The following is an 18,318-nucleotide window of genomic DNA, read 5'->3' as shown; positions in this document are numbered from 1 at the left end:
ATGTATCAAGACAAAACTTTCTCTTGCTGCCTTTAGAGCAAGAACAAGTCTTTATTTCAGGTGGCCTCCATGTGTATGTATATGTGTGAATGAAAAGGTCTCTTTTTGTGTGTGTGTGTGTGTGTGTGTGTGTGTGCATATACTACACCCTGTTCTTTGTATTGGTTGAGAATTGATCCCTTCTGTGACTGGTGTACTTTGCCTGAGAGCTCTGGGGTTTGCTCTAACAATGCTGATTGGGTGGTTCTTTGAGATTTTGAGTAGATAACAATTTGTAAAGCACTTTGTGATCCCTGGATGAACAGTGTTGTAACAAGTACAAGTTGTTGTGAAATTTATATGAAGGCAAATAGTGTTTCTGGTGGACTGTACTTAGTGTATTTTGAAATAGCTTTAAAAGTGTGGGTAAAACTGGAGCTCTCTGACTTATTGCTGGTGATTTCATACCTAAGTCAATAATGGCCAGTAAACTACTAGGTCAAACTGTGTTTCTTATTTCTCCACTTGCATTAATTTCACAATAGCGATAAGACTCTCCAGGCAATGCATTTCAGGATGATGATTACACTCATCACATCATTCGGTCTTTGGCCTAAGCCATATAAAACTACCTGAAGCATGCTACTTAGAAATACCCTGTCTGTTTTACTTTAAAAAGCTGAAACATACTGCATTACAGAGTGTCACACTCATGAAACATTCTTCTGATACGCTCCAATGTGTATCTTCATTACAGGTTGCACAAAAGCATATGCACTTTATGTGATATGTAGCAATTGACTAGATTATTCTGCACTTTCTTAGTAAGGAATGAATTTTTAATATGTGTTCTTGTTGTTTTATTTTATCTCAGGAAATGATCATTTCTGGACTACAGCCTGAAACTACATACTCCCTCACTGTGACAGCCTACACAACAAAAGGAGATGGAGCACGTAGCAAGCCCAAACTAGTGTCTACCACTGGTGCAGGTAATATTTGGATACCCCTTTATCGCTGAATTGGCTGTCTCTCAACTTGCAATACTTGTTTTGATACACCTGCTGTATGGAAACTGTCTCTAGTGCAAATGAAGGTGTTTGTAGGACACAGGGAGCGTTTGGTTAGTAAGCAGATGGAGCTTTCTTCATTTGAGCCAAAAAATGGAGCCAGTCCACATCCTAGTCCCTTCCTAAATTCATAATGTAGCAGAAAAATGCTGTTTTAACTATAAACCTACTGCTAGATAATCTCTCTCCTACACCCCACAATATATTTTATAAGCAAGGGGAAAATCAGCAAGTGGGAAAAGGAGGATTGTCCTGACAAATGCCAACGAATCAGAGTAGACTGCAGGAAGCAGGAGCAAGAAATGTTCTGCCAAATGGACAGCACCCTCCTCTCCCCCATCCCACCACAAAAAACCTTTGTGAGGAACCAGACATTTAAAATTTGAGTTCCCATAGTAAAGGAGAAAGGCAGTCTTATTTTTCTTACAAATGTTCATTTTCTTGGTTTTATAACATGGCCATAAAAACACTCCATACCTATCGTGATAAATCGTAACAGCCCTTTAATGCTATTATAAACTATCATAACAATAATCTATGGATTATGTAACTGTGGAAAGTCAAACTATATATATATGTTATAACTACCCAGACTGAGCTTTTCAAAGCAGTCTAGTGGGTTTAGAAACACAACTTCAATAATTTCAGTGGCAGATATAGCCATATCTCCTAGACTATTTAGGAAAATCTCAACTGTAGTGAATAGATTGATCATGTAGTTGCATTCCAGCTTCTGCAGTATCTTCCATTCATTACTCGTGACTAATATCTGTTGGATATATTTTATCGAGCTCTACCTCTCCAATGAACTCTAGTAGTTCAGACAAAATGCAATCCACATCTGGACCCCTTCTAGTTCTGGTGTAAGTAAAAGCAAAACTTGATGCATAACGTTTTCCAAAACTCAGTTCACAGCTCTAATAAACACAGTAATTTCAATGATATTTTGATTAATGAAATTCATTCTAGTCTCTAACTATATTTGTATGATATGGAATGATAGAAGCAAAACTTCCAGCTTCAGCTGGTGGTGTCATCATTGACCATAGAAGGGCACTATCAACTTTGACTGTCCCAAAATTTTCTGCCCCTCTCCTTTTAAAAAAAAAAAGAAGAAAAAATAAACTCTCCAGTCACTTGAAAAAAATCTATAACCTCTCCAAAACAAAGGCTGTAATGGAACTCCTCTGCTGCATGACCTTCCAAGAACAAACCGAGAGCCCCATATTGACTTACATCACTGGCATTGTCCCTTTACTCAACTTGATGCCATGGCAATCTAGTAAATGTCCACACCTACCAGCCCACAGTCTTCTGCACAAACGGGAACTCAGCATTTTGCTGCTCCATATGTTTTTTTCCCTAAATGAATACCTATTCAGACACTATGTTAGACCTGGCTATGGTTTATCATCTGTAGTTAAGGAGGATTCTCATATAGGTGTTTAAAAAAGGGAGTGATAAGCATACAGACAGATTTCAGACCCTGCCTTTTCACAAGAATGGAGCAGGCAGATAGAGGAATGATGCACTTGTACTTTCCCAAACTCACACACCAAAGCAAAGCTAATAATTCTAATTTAAGGCCTGTCAACTGTTGACAGCTTTCATTTAACTGGGGGCTTCTACAAAGGAACTGTCTAAAAATACTACAAAACAAATTAAAGGCCTGACTCACTACTCTCATTTAGACTTGTTTTAAAATAGGTATCTCCATTAAAGTCAGTTGAGTTACATCACTGTAAAACTAGTGTTCCTGGGAGGAAAATTGGACTCTAAATGTTTCCCAATGAAAACTCACCATATGTGGAAAACTACTTTAAGGCAGGTATGAACCAGTTGGTGATATTAACTGTTTTACTATGTCTAGTTAGTATTTAAAAAACATAGTTTATATTTATATGCAGGGAAGGCTTGCAAAGTTTATTTCACAAGTGTGAGCCTCCAGTAACCTCAGTTGATAGTGTGGTAATGGTATTTGGCTAAGGTCTCCATTCCAGAATATACTTTCCATACTATATTCAGTTTCCTGTTTTATATCCATTGTTAGTATCAGTAATCATATTTCTATAAAGTCTTTATACAAACAAGTTACTGTCACAAGTCAAAGTATTTAAATATTTCTTCATGATTAAAATAATACCCTTGCCAGTAGCTCGAAAAAAAGTGTCTTCAGCTTTATTGGTACCTATGATAGCCATATAAATTGTTTTTACAGCTATGTATTTTACAGTTTATCATGAATTGCAAAAGTGCAGTGCAGCTGAATTTTACTAATGCACACTTCACTAACTGCATACCTCATTATTTGCATACAAAAGCTGTCAATCTTCCTTCACTTCTCTGCAAAGATTTGATAACAGCTTGCTCTAGCGAGGTCTCATATTACGAAGATTTCATTCATTGTATCAAACATGATGCGGAACTTCTACTGATGTACTACAAAGTATCACCATATATAACTAAGACAAAACTAGATATATCAAATGAACAAAGTACACTCAGAGTCATTATACTCACTATATATAGATAGATAGATAGATATTTTGCTGTGGTTGTTCACTAATCTAAAATATTTAGTAATTGTTTCAGTGGGGCTTGCTTATGCCAGTGATGAATTTAGCCCCAAATGTTTAAAATGAGTTACTATACAGGAACAAAAGGAATGTTACTATTTTATCAAGGGACTGAAGTACAGGAGAGAACTGGAAGTACTTTCCAGTCAAATTTCACTTGCCATATTCACAGTCACTCTCCTGTCAGGCCCCTTGTTCTTTAGTTTTCTTTCTGTTTTTGTTTTGTCCTCCTCACTGCTCTCTCTTTTACTTCATTCTGTCACTCAGTCCTTCTGCAGTTCTGTCTCAATGTCCGAATTCACACTCGTGCATATCACTGTCCTTGCCATTTCCCTCTAACAGGAACCTTTTAGTTGGTCTTTGGCTTGCTCCAAATACAGTGGCAACCATTCTGTTCTCGTCCATAATCCTGTGATTCCCCAGTTTACCTGGTTCTCAGCACTGCAAGCTCCATTTGTTTCACCCCCAACATCAATGCCACTCCTGAGTATGACTAAGGTGCTTCAGTCCCCACCACATATGACGGATATAATTCAGGCAGAGCAGGTTGTAGGGGAGCCTATCAGAGGTGAGACACTACAATAGTGTAAAAGCAGAGTGAGTAGTTGTACAAGCCAGGGGATCAGAGTGACACACAATTCAGCTTAGTACTTACATGTTGTGAAAATTAAAATAAACCTCATCAGTTGTGCATATCAGACTATTATATCTTTTACCTCGTGGTTTTGGTGACATACTAAATATAGCACCTTTGCTCTGAACAGGCCTGATTCTCCCCTCACTTACATCAGTGTAAATCACTGATGTCATTGTAATACTTTTATTAGTCAGGTCCAAAATGTATATTACCAACCAAAATCCTTGATAAAATTTGAGCCTTGTTATCATACACGATATAAGGTGAATGGCGAGTCTGAGGCAGCGCTGTTGCTTCTCGGGGACCCTGTGCTGCAGTACGTGCAGCATCTCATCACACCAGCACAAGTACATAATTGTTTAGGTTCATTCTTAATGCAGAACAAAATGCTTGGCTTTGTGGAAATATACAGTTTGGACTAAATTTTGTCTGTGCCCAGTTATGCTTTCTCAATTGAAACTAGAGCTTTAACAGTGCCCCTGCTTTTGAAAAGGTTTGCTCCAAAAGAGGAGTTAATTTACAAGATGTCGTGCAACTCATATGCTGTACAGCATCTGACACTGTTCCTGGGTAAGTTTGCTAAAGGCAACTTCCAGAAGCTTCTGTTGTCAGTGTTCTGCTCTTAGGCTGTGCTCAGCCAAAGAAAGCATGCTCTGACCTTGTAATGGTTGTGAGGTAACTTGGCCTTTCAGTGACACCCTGCTGGATGGTTATGGAGATGCAATTCATTAGAAATTCAGAGAATGTCCCCTTCATAGGTACATGAATTTCATTTAGACCTTACTAAACACAAATATTACTGGATGAAGCCATCTCTGGATGCAGTCACTATTGTTCAGTATAATCACTGGGAAACTGTAGTTCCCAAAAGACCTGACAAAATTCTGCATTTTCACCGTTGGGGCTATAATAAATATAAGTCATGACAGTTAGATACTTTTAGGAACATTTTGCCTTAAAGATTTCTAGTAAAAAGAAACTAGAAAAAAGTTTTCATTTTTTAAAAATTATTGAATTATTAACTGAAGAGGAGACCCTAGAGTACATGTTATCATATGAAGATATAATGGGTATGTGTTGCTCTTGCCATTAGACAATATAGATGAATTTTTATTTTTTTTTATTCTTTTTTTAGTGGTTAGGCAAACATTGCTGGCTTTTCTATTCTGCTCAAGAACTAGCTCTAATTCTTACCTCTTTTATACAGGCACCACCAATCAAACTTAAAAGAAATAGTCTTAAATGTGAGGGCTGCCACAAGAATAAAAACAATTTATGGCATAAATAATTTCGTGACAGCTTCCAGCAACCTCTCCTCTAAAAATCTGAAGGAGTTATTGTACTATTTTTGTGGGCTCTTCTCCTCTTGCTTATGGTCCATTGGCTTCAATAATAGTTATAATACAATGAAAAATATGGCCTACGATAGCATCCACAGTCTTTTCTCTGCTCCATAACTGACTCATATCCATCAGTGGGGAAAGGTCAGAACTAATCAGAGACATACATTTTATCCTACAGAAAGTGGGGAGAAAACATATAAAGTGTTTGGGATCCTATTTGGACAAGAATTAGGCTTTAAAAATGAAGACGCTGTAGTAAATGGCGATAAAAATAAACCAAAATTCATATCATATCGTAGACAATGGCTAGGACTTATGAAAGGAGTAATGAAAAAAGAGCTTATAGTTTGCAGAATTTTCACCAAGAAATGGCATTCTTGTTCTCTTGTTTTGGAATTATTATCAATAGTTCTAATTATGACTAACTGATTTTCTGGAGTTCTGGGAAAAAGATAAATGTCTTGTAAACATCAAAATGTGCACACTTGGGTGTTTAAAGATAGAAACCCGCGGCCCCAGTGCAGCAACTGCATTCACTTGGGCAGACCCGGCTTCCACATGGAGCTCCAATAAAGTAAATGAAATCTTCATGGAGTCACAAGGGTACTGTGCTGATACAGTTGCTGGATTGAGACCTAAATCCATATTTAGGTGCCAAAATGCCATTTTTTTTTTGGTTTTCAGAGGTGCAATCTTCCTTTAGCCCCCACTAACTTCATTGCAAATGCTCAGCACCTCTGAAAATAGGGCCATTTACTGGGGTGCCTAAATATGGATTTAGGAGCTTAATTTTAGCCAGTTGGGAAAAGATTTTTAAAGGCAAAAATGGCAAATAGGTGCATATTTCTCTTGAAATATGAACATGTTTGCCTTCACAGTGGTAAAGTATGTACATATGAATCAGTTTTCAGCAAATAGAGCAAGTTGATTATGATTATTTGAATTGAAACGTACAGTTCAAAAGGTTAAAGAAAAGATTCTTTTTTTTTATTGTGAAAATTTGATCAATGAACACAAGTTATCCTTTACATTTATCCAGTCCATAACATGGAGTGTCAGACTTGCATCAGTGCAAGCTAATAGTCCCATGTCATTGTCCAATAACATTGTCAACTTTCAGAGTAGCAGCCGTGTTAGTCTGTATCCGTAAAAAGAAAAGGAGGACTTGTGGCACCTTAGAGACTAACAAATTTATTAGAGCATAAGCTTTCGTGAGCTACAGCTCACTTCATCGGATGCATACAGTGGAAAATACATTGGGGAGATTTTATATGCACAGAGAACATGAAACAATGGGTGTTACCATACAGACTGTAACAAGAGTGACCAGGAAAGGTGAGCTATTACCAGCAGGAGAGCGGGGGCCGGGGAACCTTTCGTAGTGATAATCAAGGTGGGCCATTTCCAGCACTTTACAAGAACAGTAGAAGGGGAAATAGTTTTACTTTGTGTAATGACACATCCACTCCCAATCTTTATTCAAGCCTAAATTAATTGTATCCAGTTTGCAAATTAATTCCAATCCAGCAGTCTCTCCTTGGAGTCTATCCATTGTACCCATTTCCATAATGTTTACATCTCTTAAATGCAGCTTTTGAGTGTTTCCCAACCCCATTTTCTCCTTATCTGCTCCCCAGCTGACAGCCTTATCTTTTTCTTGTGCGTCTGCTGACTTTCCTATTGTGAGCTATTTACGTAAACATTTCAGACATAATATGGTGCTTAAGAGGGGCAAGCTTTGCAAATGGTCAGTGTAATCTACATGGAATTCAAACATATGTGATTGAAGGGCTGATAAGCAGGACCTAGGAGGAAGAACAGTCCAGTGGCTAGGATACTAGCCTCTAATAGGCAGCTCATGATTAAATACCTTCTTCACCATAAACTTCCTGTGTGATCTTGAACAAGTCACTTGGTTTGTCTGTGTCTCAGTTCCCCATCAGTAAAATGAAGATAATAGTACTTCCCAATCTCATAGGGACATTGAAAGGATAAATACAAAAAAGATTGCTAGGCACTCAGATACTGTAGTGACAGATGCCATATAAGTACCTGAGGTAGGTAGTTAGGATTCCTAGTGGTGGTGTGCTAGGATTGCTAAGAAGAAGGTTCAGCTGACTTACCTTCTATCATAGGTGTATTTCTTCCCCCCCCCCCCCCAAATAATGGTAGTAGATATGTTAGGCATAGTGAGAAACCAGTAATTTCTCCATTCTTTTTTTACTTACAGAAATAGAAATGTTTTTCCCTAGATTAAATTAATGAATGCTTATGACAACACTCCTTTTCACAAGCGAGTACTTGTAAGCAAAGATGGGTAGTAACTATTTGGAAGTTTTACCTCACTTGTGTTCATATGTTCTGTGTCCCTGAATGTTCATACTTTTCTCTATATTTGGAAAATGGGTGCGGGGGACAACAAATAATGGGTAGCTTAGCTATCCCAGTCAATTATACTGTATGACTGAACAGTGCAGAACAAAGAGGTTATTTCTGAATTTTTATAAGATAGTTATTTGAGGAACAAAGAGTGAGGGGAAAGCAAATACAGCTGTATTCCTATTTAAAAGACCTCAAGAATTAAATGCACATTTCCATTTATATTTATCATCATTAAATAACATTGTACTACAGTTCCAGGAAAACCTCGGCTTGTGATTAGCCATACACAGATGAACACGGCTCTTATTCAGTGGCACCCTCCTGTCGATACCTTTGGCCCCCTGCAGGGTTACTGCCTGAAGTTTGGCCGCAAAGACTTGGATGTGTTTACAACGCTGGAGTTCTCAGAGAAGGAAGACCACTTCACAGCCACAGACATTCACAAAGGAGCTTCTTATCTCTTCAGGCTTTCAGCTAGAAATAAAGTGGGCTATGGGGAGGAGATGGTAAAAGAGATTTCTATTCCAGAAGAGGTACCCAATGGATTCCCTCAGAACCTCCACTCCGAAAGCTCCACCGCTACATCAGTCCAATTAACTTGGCAGCCACCAGTCTTAGCAGAGCGAAATGGCATTATCACCAAATACACCCTGCTGTATAGAGATATCAATGTTGCACACCACCCAACTGAGCTCCCCATTGTTCCCACCGATACCACTATGACACTTTCTGGCTTAAAACCAGATACTACATATGATGTAAAAGTACGTGCCCACACAAGCAAAGGGCCCGGTCCATATAGTCCAAGTGTCCAGTTCAGGACACTGCCCGTGGATCAAGGTAGGATTTGTCTGCTTATGGACTTGTCCTTTAAAGGAATGTCGGTCTTTGGATATCAGTGTTTTTGAAGCTGTAAATAAACTGACCCACCCATTCATGTAAATAGGTTCGACCAACAAAAAAGGTAAAGTATGTAAATCTTAATATGTTTTGGATACCTTAGAATCCAGTTACCCCATGTCAAGCAAGGCTGGCTAACATCTGCACGGTATTTTCAGGTAAGGAAAAATATAACATACTGAGATGGTATTAGATGAATGAACTTCCTAAGAATGAGGTATTAAAATGATTGTCTTAAGCACGTCAGAGATTTGCATTTCTATTCTTTTTATCCTTAACGGAAAGCTAATAGCTCCAGCTTATTGGTAGTGGTAGAAAAGCGATAGGAGCGAACGTTCAAGATGTAGTTTAAATACATTATGTTTCCTTTTCCAGCAGTGTTTGCAAAAAATTTTCATGTAAAAGCAGTAATGAAGACATCAGTATTGCTGTCTTGGGAGATTCCAGAGAATTACAATTCTGCCATGCCTTTCAAAGTAAGTTGTTTTCTAATTTGTAAGACATTGAGGATAAAATTGGAGGATATAGTTCAGCTGCTTAAGCAGTTTACTGAGCAGGTGGATTTTTTTTTTTTTTTGGTTCTGCTGTATTTAAAAGTGTAAACTAATCAGCAATATTGACCAGTTAAAAATCAGTCCTTTGGCAATGTGAACTTTCCACCTTAGCATTAGTGCACTGGCAGCTATCCAAATTTTGACTGATATTAGATATTTCACATGCTGTGAACTCTTTATAGTTCAGTGCAACAGGTCTTCCTAAACAGAGGAATTAAAATATTAATTTTCTTTTAAAGCTTCTGCTCTATAATGTATGTAACAGAATTTTATCTTCTTTACTCCTTCGACCTGTTCTTTAAAAAAGAAACCTATCTGGTTTCTAACTCTTGCATTCCAATTATTTATAATACAGTCAAACAGATTTGTGTAAATTGCAACCTTGCCTATAATTTATTCTGTACCATTTAAGCACTTATTAACCACCACTGGGAAAGGTCAGCAAAGAGCAGTATGTTATGAACTTTGATGAATATGAAAACTGGTTCAGAAAACAAGGAACCTTTAAGGATGGGTAGATCTACAGTAAACACAAGTTTGCAGAACAGCCTTGATGTAAACAGCATATTAAACGCTAAGCTCATTTGTATCAGCATCATACGAATTTTAAACATGTTAACAAATACATCTCTAGTGCTATATACACTGTAATAGAGGACACTATTTTCAATAATTATTTTCCCTGGAAAAAGAAAATTAGACTGACATGCTGTCCTCAATAACATTTTAGACCATAAAATGCTGCCGATTACCATTTCAAATGTATGGCTGGGTTCATTTATATTTTCAGTGTATCAATACCAATCATTTTACAACTTTTTTCCCCCAATGACTAAAAGGCCTTGAATTTTTGTATCTATTAGATTCTTTACGATGATGGAAAAATGGTGGTTGAGGTGGATGGTCGAGCCACTCAGAAACTTATCACTAACTTGAAGCCGGAGACATCATATTCCTTTGTTCTGACGAATAGGGGGAACAGTGCTGGAGGTCTTCAGCATAGGGTTACAGCAAAGACTGCACCAGATGTACTGCGCACCAAGCCAGTCTTCATTGGGAAGACCAACTTGGATGGGATGATAACTGTGGAACTTCCTGAAGTACCTGCAAATGAGAATATAAAGTGAGTAAAGGTTCTGCAGCTGGTGAGAATGGCAAGTTTCCCATCATCCCAAAATTAACTCTTGTTAATCCCCAAAAGGTATAAAATGGACTATTTCAGTGAATTTTTCATCTACCATTATTAATTATTATTATTATAGTTTATTATATATTTGTATTATCATAGTGCCTAGGAACCCTAGTCTTGGACCATTCAGATAGGTGATATACAAACACAGAATAAAATCTAATAGTTTTAGGGTCTCCTGGAATCTGATCAGCATAAGATAGACATTCACACATGGTTAACGAAAACATCATAGGTAGAAATGATGGGAACGCAAGTCCGTAATTGAATCCCCTGTTATGGATCTAACAATTCAGCACCATTATGGTCTCAAGTCAGCAGTTTAAACCATCATTTCCTTTTGTTACCATGACAGCCTAGAAAAGGGATTTTGGAGAGCTGGTCATAAAAAACTTATTTTTCCTTTTGGAAATTTTTGACAAAGACAAAAAAAGCCTATCTTTCCATTGAAAAACTAAAAACCCAAAAAGTTTTCAAAGTTTTCAGCCAAGAGCTTCCTGGTTTTTGTTGCTGGTTTTTTTGTTTTGTTTTTTGGGGCAGGGGGTTTTTGGACAAAAAGCTGACATTTTCTGTAGAAGGCAGACACTTACCGTAGAAATTTTCATTTAATCAAAAATCCAATTTGCCATCAAAAAATAGTTTTTTGATGGAAAATTATCAACCACCCTCAGGATTTTGTTTTCTACAGTATTAAAGTGCAATTTGACTCTGATTATGTAAAAATGGCATTGGGGTTATATGTTTATTGTCTCACAGTATATTCCAGATCAAAGGTGCTCACTTATCAATTTAGAAGTAAAATGATGTATTTTTATTTCACGGTCATCCCTGCAAACTGTAACTGTCCTTATCAAAAAGAAAAGGAGTACTTGTGGCACCTTAGAGACTAACCAATTTATTTGAGCATGAGCTTTCGTGAGCTACAGCTCACTTCATCAGATGTTGTTCTGATGAACATCACAACATCTGATGAAGTGAGCTGTAGCTCACGAAAGCTCATGCTCAAATAAATTGGTTAGTCTCTAAGGTGCCACAAGTACTCCTTTTCTTTTTGCGAATACAGACTAACACGGCTGTTCCTCTGAAACCTGTCCTTATCAAGAATCATTGCAAGTAATAAACATGTTGCAGGCCAGCTTATGCCTTCAGTTACATTTATGCCGCCAATTCCCACTGAAGTGACTTGCAATATCAAGCTTCAGTCACTGCATGGACTAGTGGAGGCTTAAAAGGCTGTTACAGGTACAATACTTCGAATGAACTAATTATATAGGCAAGAATGAAGTTAAAACCAGTAACATCCAGGTAAGAACATAAGAATGGCCATACTGGGTCAGACCAATGCTCCATCTATCCCAGTGTCCTGCCTTCAGACAGCAGCCAGTGCCAGTTTCTTCAGGGGGAAAGAACACTATTATCAGGTGATCCATCCCCTGTTGTACAATCCCGGTTTCTGGCAGTCAGGTGCAAGTAAGGAAATAGGGAATTGTTTGCTGACAGTTTTGGAGAAGAGTTTACCAGATTTTTCAGAGGCTGCTTAAATGTTTGGAGAAATGGGCCTGTGAAGACTTAAACAACTAAGATAGTACTAAAGAGCTGTCAGCACTGTGCCAGCAGGGATTAGAAAGATAGCCAGGAAAACATGAAGCATGATATAATCAATTCATATTATTGCTCTGGTTCCAGTGATTCTTGTTGTTCTATAAGGTTCCCAGGTGTGATGTGAAGGAAAGGGGAAGGAAAATGAGCAAGTCATTAAATATTGTTGGGGATGCAACCTACCTTCTCTCTGGTGGGTTTTTACTGTAGGCTTTGTACACTGATGTTCCCCATTTTTGTCACTGGCATTCAAGACAGGTGAGATCAGAAAAAGAATGACTTTGAAACTTTAAAAGGGTGAAAAAGTGAAAAATGTAGCCATTTTCATTAGACTGAGGAAAAAGTGGTCAGTACAAATGTAGCTAAGGAAGACTGAAGATGGAATGAGTCAAAAAGATTTATTATGTAAGGCAATTATTGGGAGAAAAGAGCTAGGGATATTTAGTAAAACAGTAGTGGATGACAGCAACAGAGAAAGAGACAATAACTTTCCCCACAAGTAATGAAAAAAGTGGAAGACTATTTGTAGGAGTTAGGGTTTAACCTTGTCATTAATGTAAACATGTCACTCCTCTTGGATTGCACAGAAGAAGGCAAAGACATGTAGTACGGGTTTTAACCAGGCTGCAACTTCATTAGTCAAATTACAGCCATGTTTCCCATCAGGGGACAGCACAGTGCAGTCACTTGCAGCCCATTGATTCTTTGCCAGTTTTGGCAGGGGCTCCCACCACAGAAGGAGCCAGTCAGCACACTAGGAGTAACCTGGACAGCTTCCCTTGCTCCCACTTCTGAGGGTTGAGGCGAGAGGGGATCTCCACCCCCAGAGAGCACTGCCATCAAGCACATCAGTAGGGCAGTGCCCCGGCATAGTGTCCCGGCCCCTGGTTCACATTTGCACCCATGGGGTAAGACCTGGTGCCCCCATCTCATTAGGAGATATCCTTGAGATGCCCACTATGTTACTTCTTTGGATCTGGAGCCTACATCAGCAAGTTCCTGCACTGGGCAAATGCCAGAAGAGTGTGCCACCTACATGACTCTCACTTAAGTTCAAACTGTGACCTCCAGGAGAGGGAGAATCCTAGCCCTCTGCTTGCTCAAAACCCAACCCCTAGCTAGGAAGGTGAACCCCCGAACAACCTTGGTCAGTCTGTGATATGGGGAAAAAAGCAGGTATAGCTTAGCCCTCAGCCACAAAGTGGTTACCAGCTTAGCCCTCAGCAACCTAGATGAGAGAGGAAGGAGGGGCTGATGGCTGGTAAACAGCAAACAAGAAGTGGCCCTCAGCACAGGGCTCCTATCATGGCTCCAATTCTCATGCCAAATCCCACAAGACCTCCAACCTACCCTGGATGTACTGAGGGGGCTGGATGTCTTGCGGAACCCAGCCTATTCTGTTCTTTTTGGCACTCTCCCATTGCGGAAGCCACCAAAATGCACCCTCACTAGGCTTGGGGACCTCCGCGAGATAGAAAAGGATGTTCATTGGGAAATGAAGCTGCATACAATAAAATGGCTTAAAGCTTAAAAGCAGTCCCCTATCTGCTAAATATAACTTGAATTCTTAGAGTTTAAGGAGATAATAATAACTGTAGTGTCTGAGAGGAAAGAACCATCTTGTACAGTAATCACCATTACACTTTTTATAGTTACCATTTGTATATGATTAACATTGCACTACCATGATACTGTCTATCCTAATATGGTAGGATTACTAAATATAGAGAATCCTGTATTAATGTTAATTAGGCAAAAGGCAAAACTGATAAAGAGTTTAATGGCTTCACTGTAGTGCATTTTAGATTAATACTAATGCGACATGGGGGCAATTGCTTAGACACACCATAATTTGTTAAAGATGTTGAGGGACATAACTTTCATTCTTCAGTGTCTAATAATGGGAATGAGTAGATATTGTAATAGAGCTGTGCAAAAATATTCATATTCAGAGCTAAATGGGTGTCTTTTCACCAGTAGTGCTTCAGGTAAGGCATTTCTGGCATTTTGCCAAAATGTGAAACCTGTTACTAAAAACAGTATTTCTGACTGCAAGTTGCTGTGCTTGCTTATGAGTCCCTCCCAAGTAAAGGCAGAAAATTATGCAAGGGCTGGGTTCCAAAGAAAACAAACAGTTAAGCAATCCCTTGAAGTGTTTTGCATCTTTTGTTGACCCACTTAGCCTGTTTTGTATGTTACTGGAGCCCTGGTTATGCAGTGAATGTTCTAACAACAAGACAACTGACATGGCATTGCTCCCCCCAGTAACTGTCAGTGCTGCATAGATGTTCCTTATAGACCCAGTCAGTGTCATTCTGCAACCAACCTTGTGTGACTTCTGTACTCCACTTTAGCATTGCTTGTGTGTGCTAAAAGTGTGTGTGCAGCAGTCTGATTAGCTAATCAAGGTTGTGCGTGGCAGTCTGACACTTGGAAAGCATGACAGAGAAAGTTAGACAAGATAGACTCACCTTGCATTATATGCCTTGATAGAAATTCATGAATGTGAAGGGAAATGAGTGGTTATGATTTAATGGGGGCATTCCACTAGTCAATGCATATGATAAATTTAATGCATGCTAGCCCAAGTAACTTGTTCACATTCTCAGCTGGAACACATTAGTGTGCAAAGTTGTACTCTCAGCTGATTTTCTCTTAATTTTGAGGAAACCACTTTTTTAACTACTATAATAATTGGCCACATGAACTTAGGAGTCGTCTTAAGGTTGTGGCTGGGCAGGTTGAAGGAATCTACAGCTATTGTTGAGGCAAATATTTGTACTAAACACAAAATGTGTATTTAAAAGTAAAACGGGTAATGAAATTTTATGTGTAACTTAAAACTATACAGTTAGATCTGTTCCAAAATAATTTCCTTAAGAAGAGGTTTGTAGCCATCTAATTGCTTACAACAGAAAAAAGGGATGAACACTGTAACCTGAATTGACTACCTGCATGTATTGATTTAGGAAGTTGATTTTATTCCAGTAGGTGAATAGTGATAGCCTATGATAAGAGGGAAATCATAGCCAAGAAACTACACTTCTCCAACTTTTTTTAAAATGCCAATAGGGCTGAAGAGGGATGATGGACCTAAGATATTCCTGAGAAATGAGGGAAGCTACTAGGGTGTATGTAAGGGCATATGAGGAGTACTGCTCTTTTTCCCTTTACTATACTTCAAACAGTGTGCTAAACTTCCCTCTCATTGCATTGAGAGTAGAGCTGGCCTTTGAGGCCTGCAAAGCCAGAGGCAAATCTCAGCTTTTATTTTTATTCAAGTAAGAGTTTAGCCCTTTTCCTTCCAAAAACAGCACTGATAATGTGAATCAGTTGCTAGGGTTAAACAAAGATTTTCAGGGCCTTCCTCTACAGCTGCACAAAGCTGGACTTTGGGAACTATGAAATCCAGTTTGAATTTGAGAGAGATTCCAGAACAATTTATGGTTACCCAGGCTATGGTTGGTGGTGTTGGGCTGTTTCAAGCTGCATCCCAGTGGATTAAGCACAGCACTGTGAACAAGGGAATCCTATATTTGAGTCCCAGCTCTGTCCCTGACTCTCCCTATGACCTTGTTCAAATCACTTAGGCCAAAATTTTCAGACGTAAAAGTGGCCTGGTTTTCAAAGGAGCTGAGCACTTATCCTAATGAAGGCAATAGGGGTGGAGGGCACTCTCCAGTCACTTAGTCGGGTGCCTAATTTTGGGCACCTACGTGTGACAGCTGTGGCCTTATCTTTTCTGTCTCTGTTTCCCCAATTATAATTTTGGGATAATAATACTTGTAACCCCCTTTTCTTCCCTGGGTTACTCGGGAGCAGGCAACACTCACCTGTGTGTCTGGGTGCCTGATGTTGTTGACATTAAAGGAGATCCTGAGTATCCCAGGGGTGAGGCTGGATAAGTGGGAATCCTGTATCCACCTCTCAGCTGCAGTCCCTTTACTCCTAAAGGAAGTTAAAATTGGCAGTGCCTCCACCTGGCTGGCCCCTGTACACACTCAATGGCAGGCCTTGGGAACCTCCAGGAATAAACCCTTTCAAATAGTAGTAATAATAATAATAACCTGTGGCATAGGTCTAACTCAAATACCAATTATAAATAATATACATCCAATGTACTTAAACTAGAGCAAACACTCATTTAGCTTAACAACTTAAAGAAACAGGGTATAACAGAGTAAGATTAAATGTCACTACTAATTTAAATCCACAGGAACAGTTGAGTAAAATCAATTAAAAAACTCCTGTGCCCCTTCCCTTGCACGTACTTTCCCAAACCAGAGTGGGGGTTACTCACGGCTCCTTCACTGCAGGCCCAGCTCAGTCAGCTCTAGGCACAGCAACAGTCTCTGTTCTGACTCCAATGAAGCCACCAACCACCTATGAAGCTCCCTGCTCCATCAAAGTCCCTGCAGGCTCCCAGCAGCAGCTTCTGGCTTCCTAGCAGCAGCTCCTGGTATGGACAGAGCTCCACAGCAGCCATCTCACTCCTCTTCCCAAAATGGAGTCCACCGCCTGCTCTCCCTGCATGAGGAAGTCTCCCCCTCTTTTCCCAAGGCATCATGAGAGTTGCAGTCTCTAAGGCTAGATTGCAGCATACAGGCTTTTCTCCTGGAACACTCCCAATAAAGTTCAGAGGCCCCTCTAGTAAAGGGTGCCTACATACTTTCTACATCAAAGGGGTATTGTGATGATTAATAAGTTAGCATTTGCAAAGTTGTGTCATTGCTAGGATACAGCCAAATGCACAAAAAAGCCTCCAACAGATGTGGAGCCTAGTACCTCTAAGATCCCAGCTTCTTTGCAGAATCATCCCTTAATTTTTTTTTCAAAGTTGATACCTTTGCTTACAAGTAAGTGGTGGTGACCCAGAGAACAATCCCATTTATCGTATAGAATGAATGAGTTAAATTTGGCAGTTCCCCAAAAAGTCATCTGACTAAGCCTCCCTCATAATCTTCGGACTAGCACTGTTCTTAATTATGTGGTGATGGTGACCAGGAGTTTATCATGTTTGGTAGGGCACTAAATGGTTTCACAGAACTATCCAGTACACAAGGTGATCTAGACTAATCGTGTCTGAAATGTTTGACATGCTGCTTGATCTGTCTTTTAGTTTAATGTAAAAATTACTTTGTTTAAACCTCAATTTCTTGCTTCCCTTTTGAATGAATTATTATTTCTGAGAGATTAGTCAGTTCTACTAAGGCTGCACAGGAACCAGGGATTTATTATTACTCGTACTTCAGTATTTATATAACTCCTGTTTCAGCAAAGTAGGTACAGCTAGCAGAATAGAAAATGGGATCATCCATCCTTTTTTGAAGGATCAAATAAGATGATACATTTTTAAGAGAACACATGAAGACCATTTGGTCAGTGAAAGGACAATCCCTTCTTACATATTTATTTCTGAAAATCTTATTTGCAGCATTTTTAATAACTTCCAGTGTCTTATATAGCCTCCTCAGTCTTACCTAAATATGATCTCTTTCGTAGTTCTTTCTTTGAAGACATGTACTATAATGCAAGCTTTGATCTTGTTGTATTCCATGAATCCTGGTTTTTATGTTGAGTCACTGATAAAACAACAAAGAAATCATGTGAAATAAATAAATACAAAAGCTTGGAGATACATATCCAGAATTAAGGCCCAGATTTTGCAAGGCTTATACTCAAGTTGAGTAGTATCTTCCTCTCCCAGTAGTTCCCCTGAAATCAGTTTAATCAATGGGACTATTTGGGGAGTACAATCCTGCTGACTGAGTGCAATTATGGTCCTATTGCAGTCAGTGTAAGTTTTGCTGATGAGTTCAATAGAAGCAGGCTTTCACTCAATGTAAGTAAAGCTGGCAGAATCTAGCATTTGCTAGAAAAAGGGTTGTTTCACCATCTTATTGATTTGCATAAGAGAGAAGATATTTAGTCAGCCCCCTCTCGTCGTTATAGACTCATGCACATGTTTTGTTTCACAAATCTAGGATAGAATTATTATGGGCTGGGATTGGTAAAGAGCATTCATAGGTCTGTGGTACTTAGAGAGAGAGCCAAGTACCTACACTTCCTCTTGGTATCAATTATCGTTG

At 39.0% G+C, this 18,318-nt stretch overlaps 1 protein-coding gene across 40 annotated transcripts in view; it reads left to right on the top strand.

Moving 5' to 3' along the window:
- PTPRD (protein tyrosine phosphatase receptor type D) overlaps positions 1 to 18,318 on the top strand; it is a 1,703,394-nt gene that overhangs the window by 1,547,756 nt on the left and 137,320 nt on the right. For 18 of the 40 annotated variants that reach the window (XM_048850700.2, XM_048850704.2, XM_048850702.2 and 15 more), the window contains 4 exons: positions 854 to 971; positions 8,240 to 8,827; positions 9,263 to 9,363; positions 10,305 to 10,564. In XM_048850700.2, coding sequence (XP_048706657.1) covers positions 854 to 971; positions 8,240 to 8,827; positions 9,263 to 9,363; positions 10,305 to 10,564 — 1,067 coding nt within the window. The remainder of the gene's footprint in view (positions 1 to 853; positions 972 to 8,239; positions 8,828 to 9,262; positions 9,364 to 10,304; positions 10,565 to 18,318) is intronic. The other 22 variants (XM_048850717.2, XM_048850713.2, XM_048850715.2 and 19 more) reach the window with 3 other exon arrangements.

This window comes from Caretta caretta, chromosome 5 (genome assembly GCF_965140235.1).
Source record: "Caretta caretta isolate rCarCar2 chromosome 5, rCarCar1.hap1, whole genome shotgun sequence".
In the NCBI taxonomy this organism is placed as follows: domain Eukaryota; kingdom Metazoa; phylum Chordata; order Testudines; family Cheloniidae; genus Caretta; species Caretta caretta.
The sequence above is the reverse complement of the archived record's forward strand: the minus strand, read 5'-3'. Positions and strand labels throughout refer to the sequence as shown.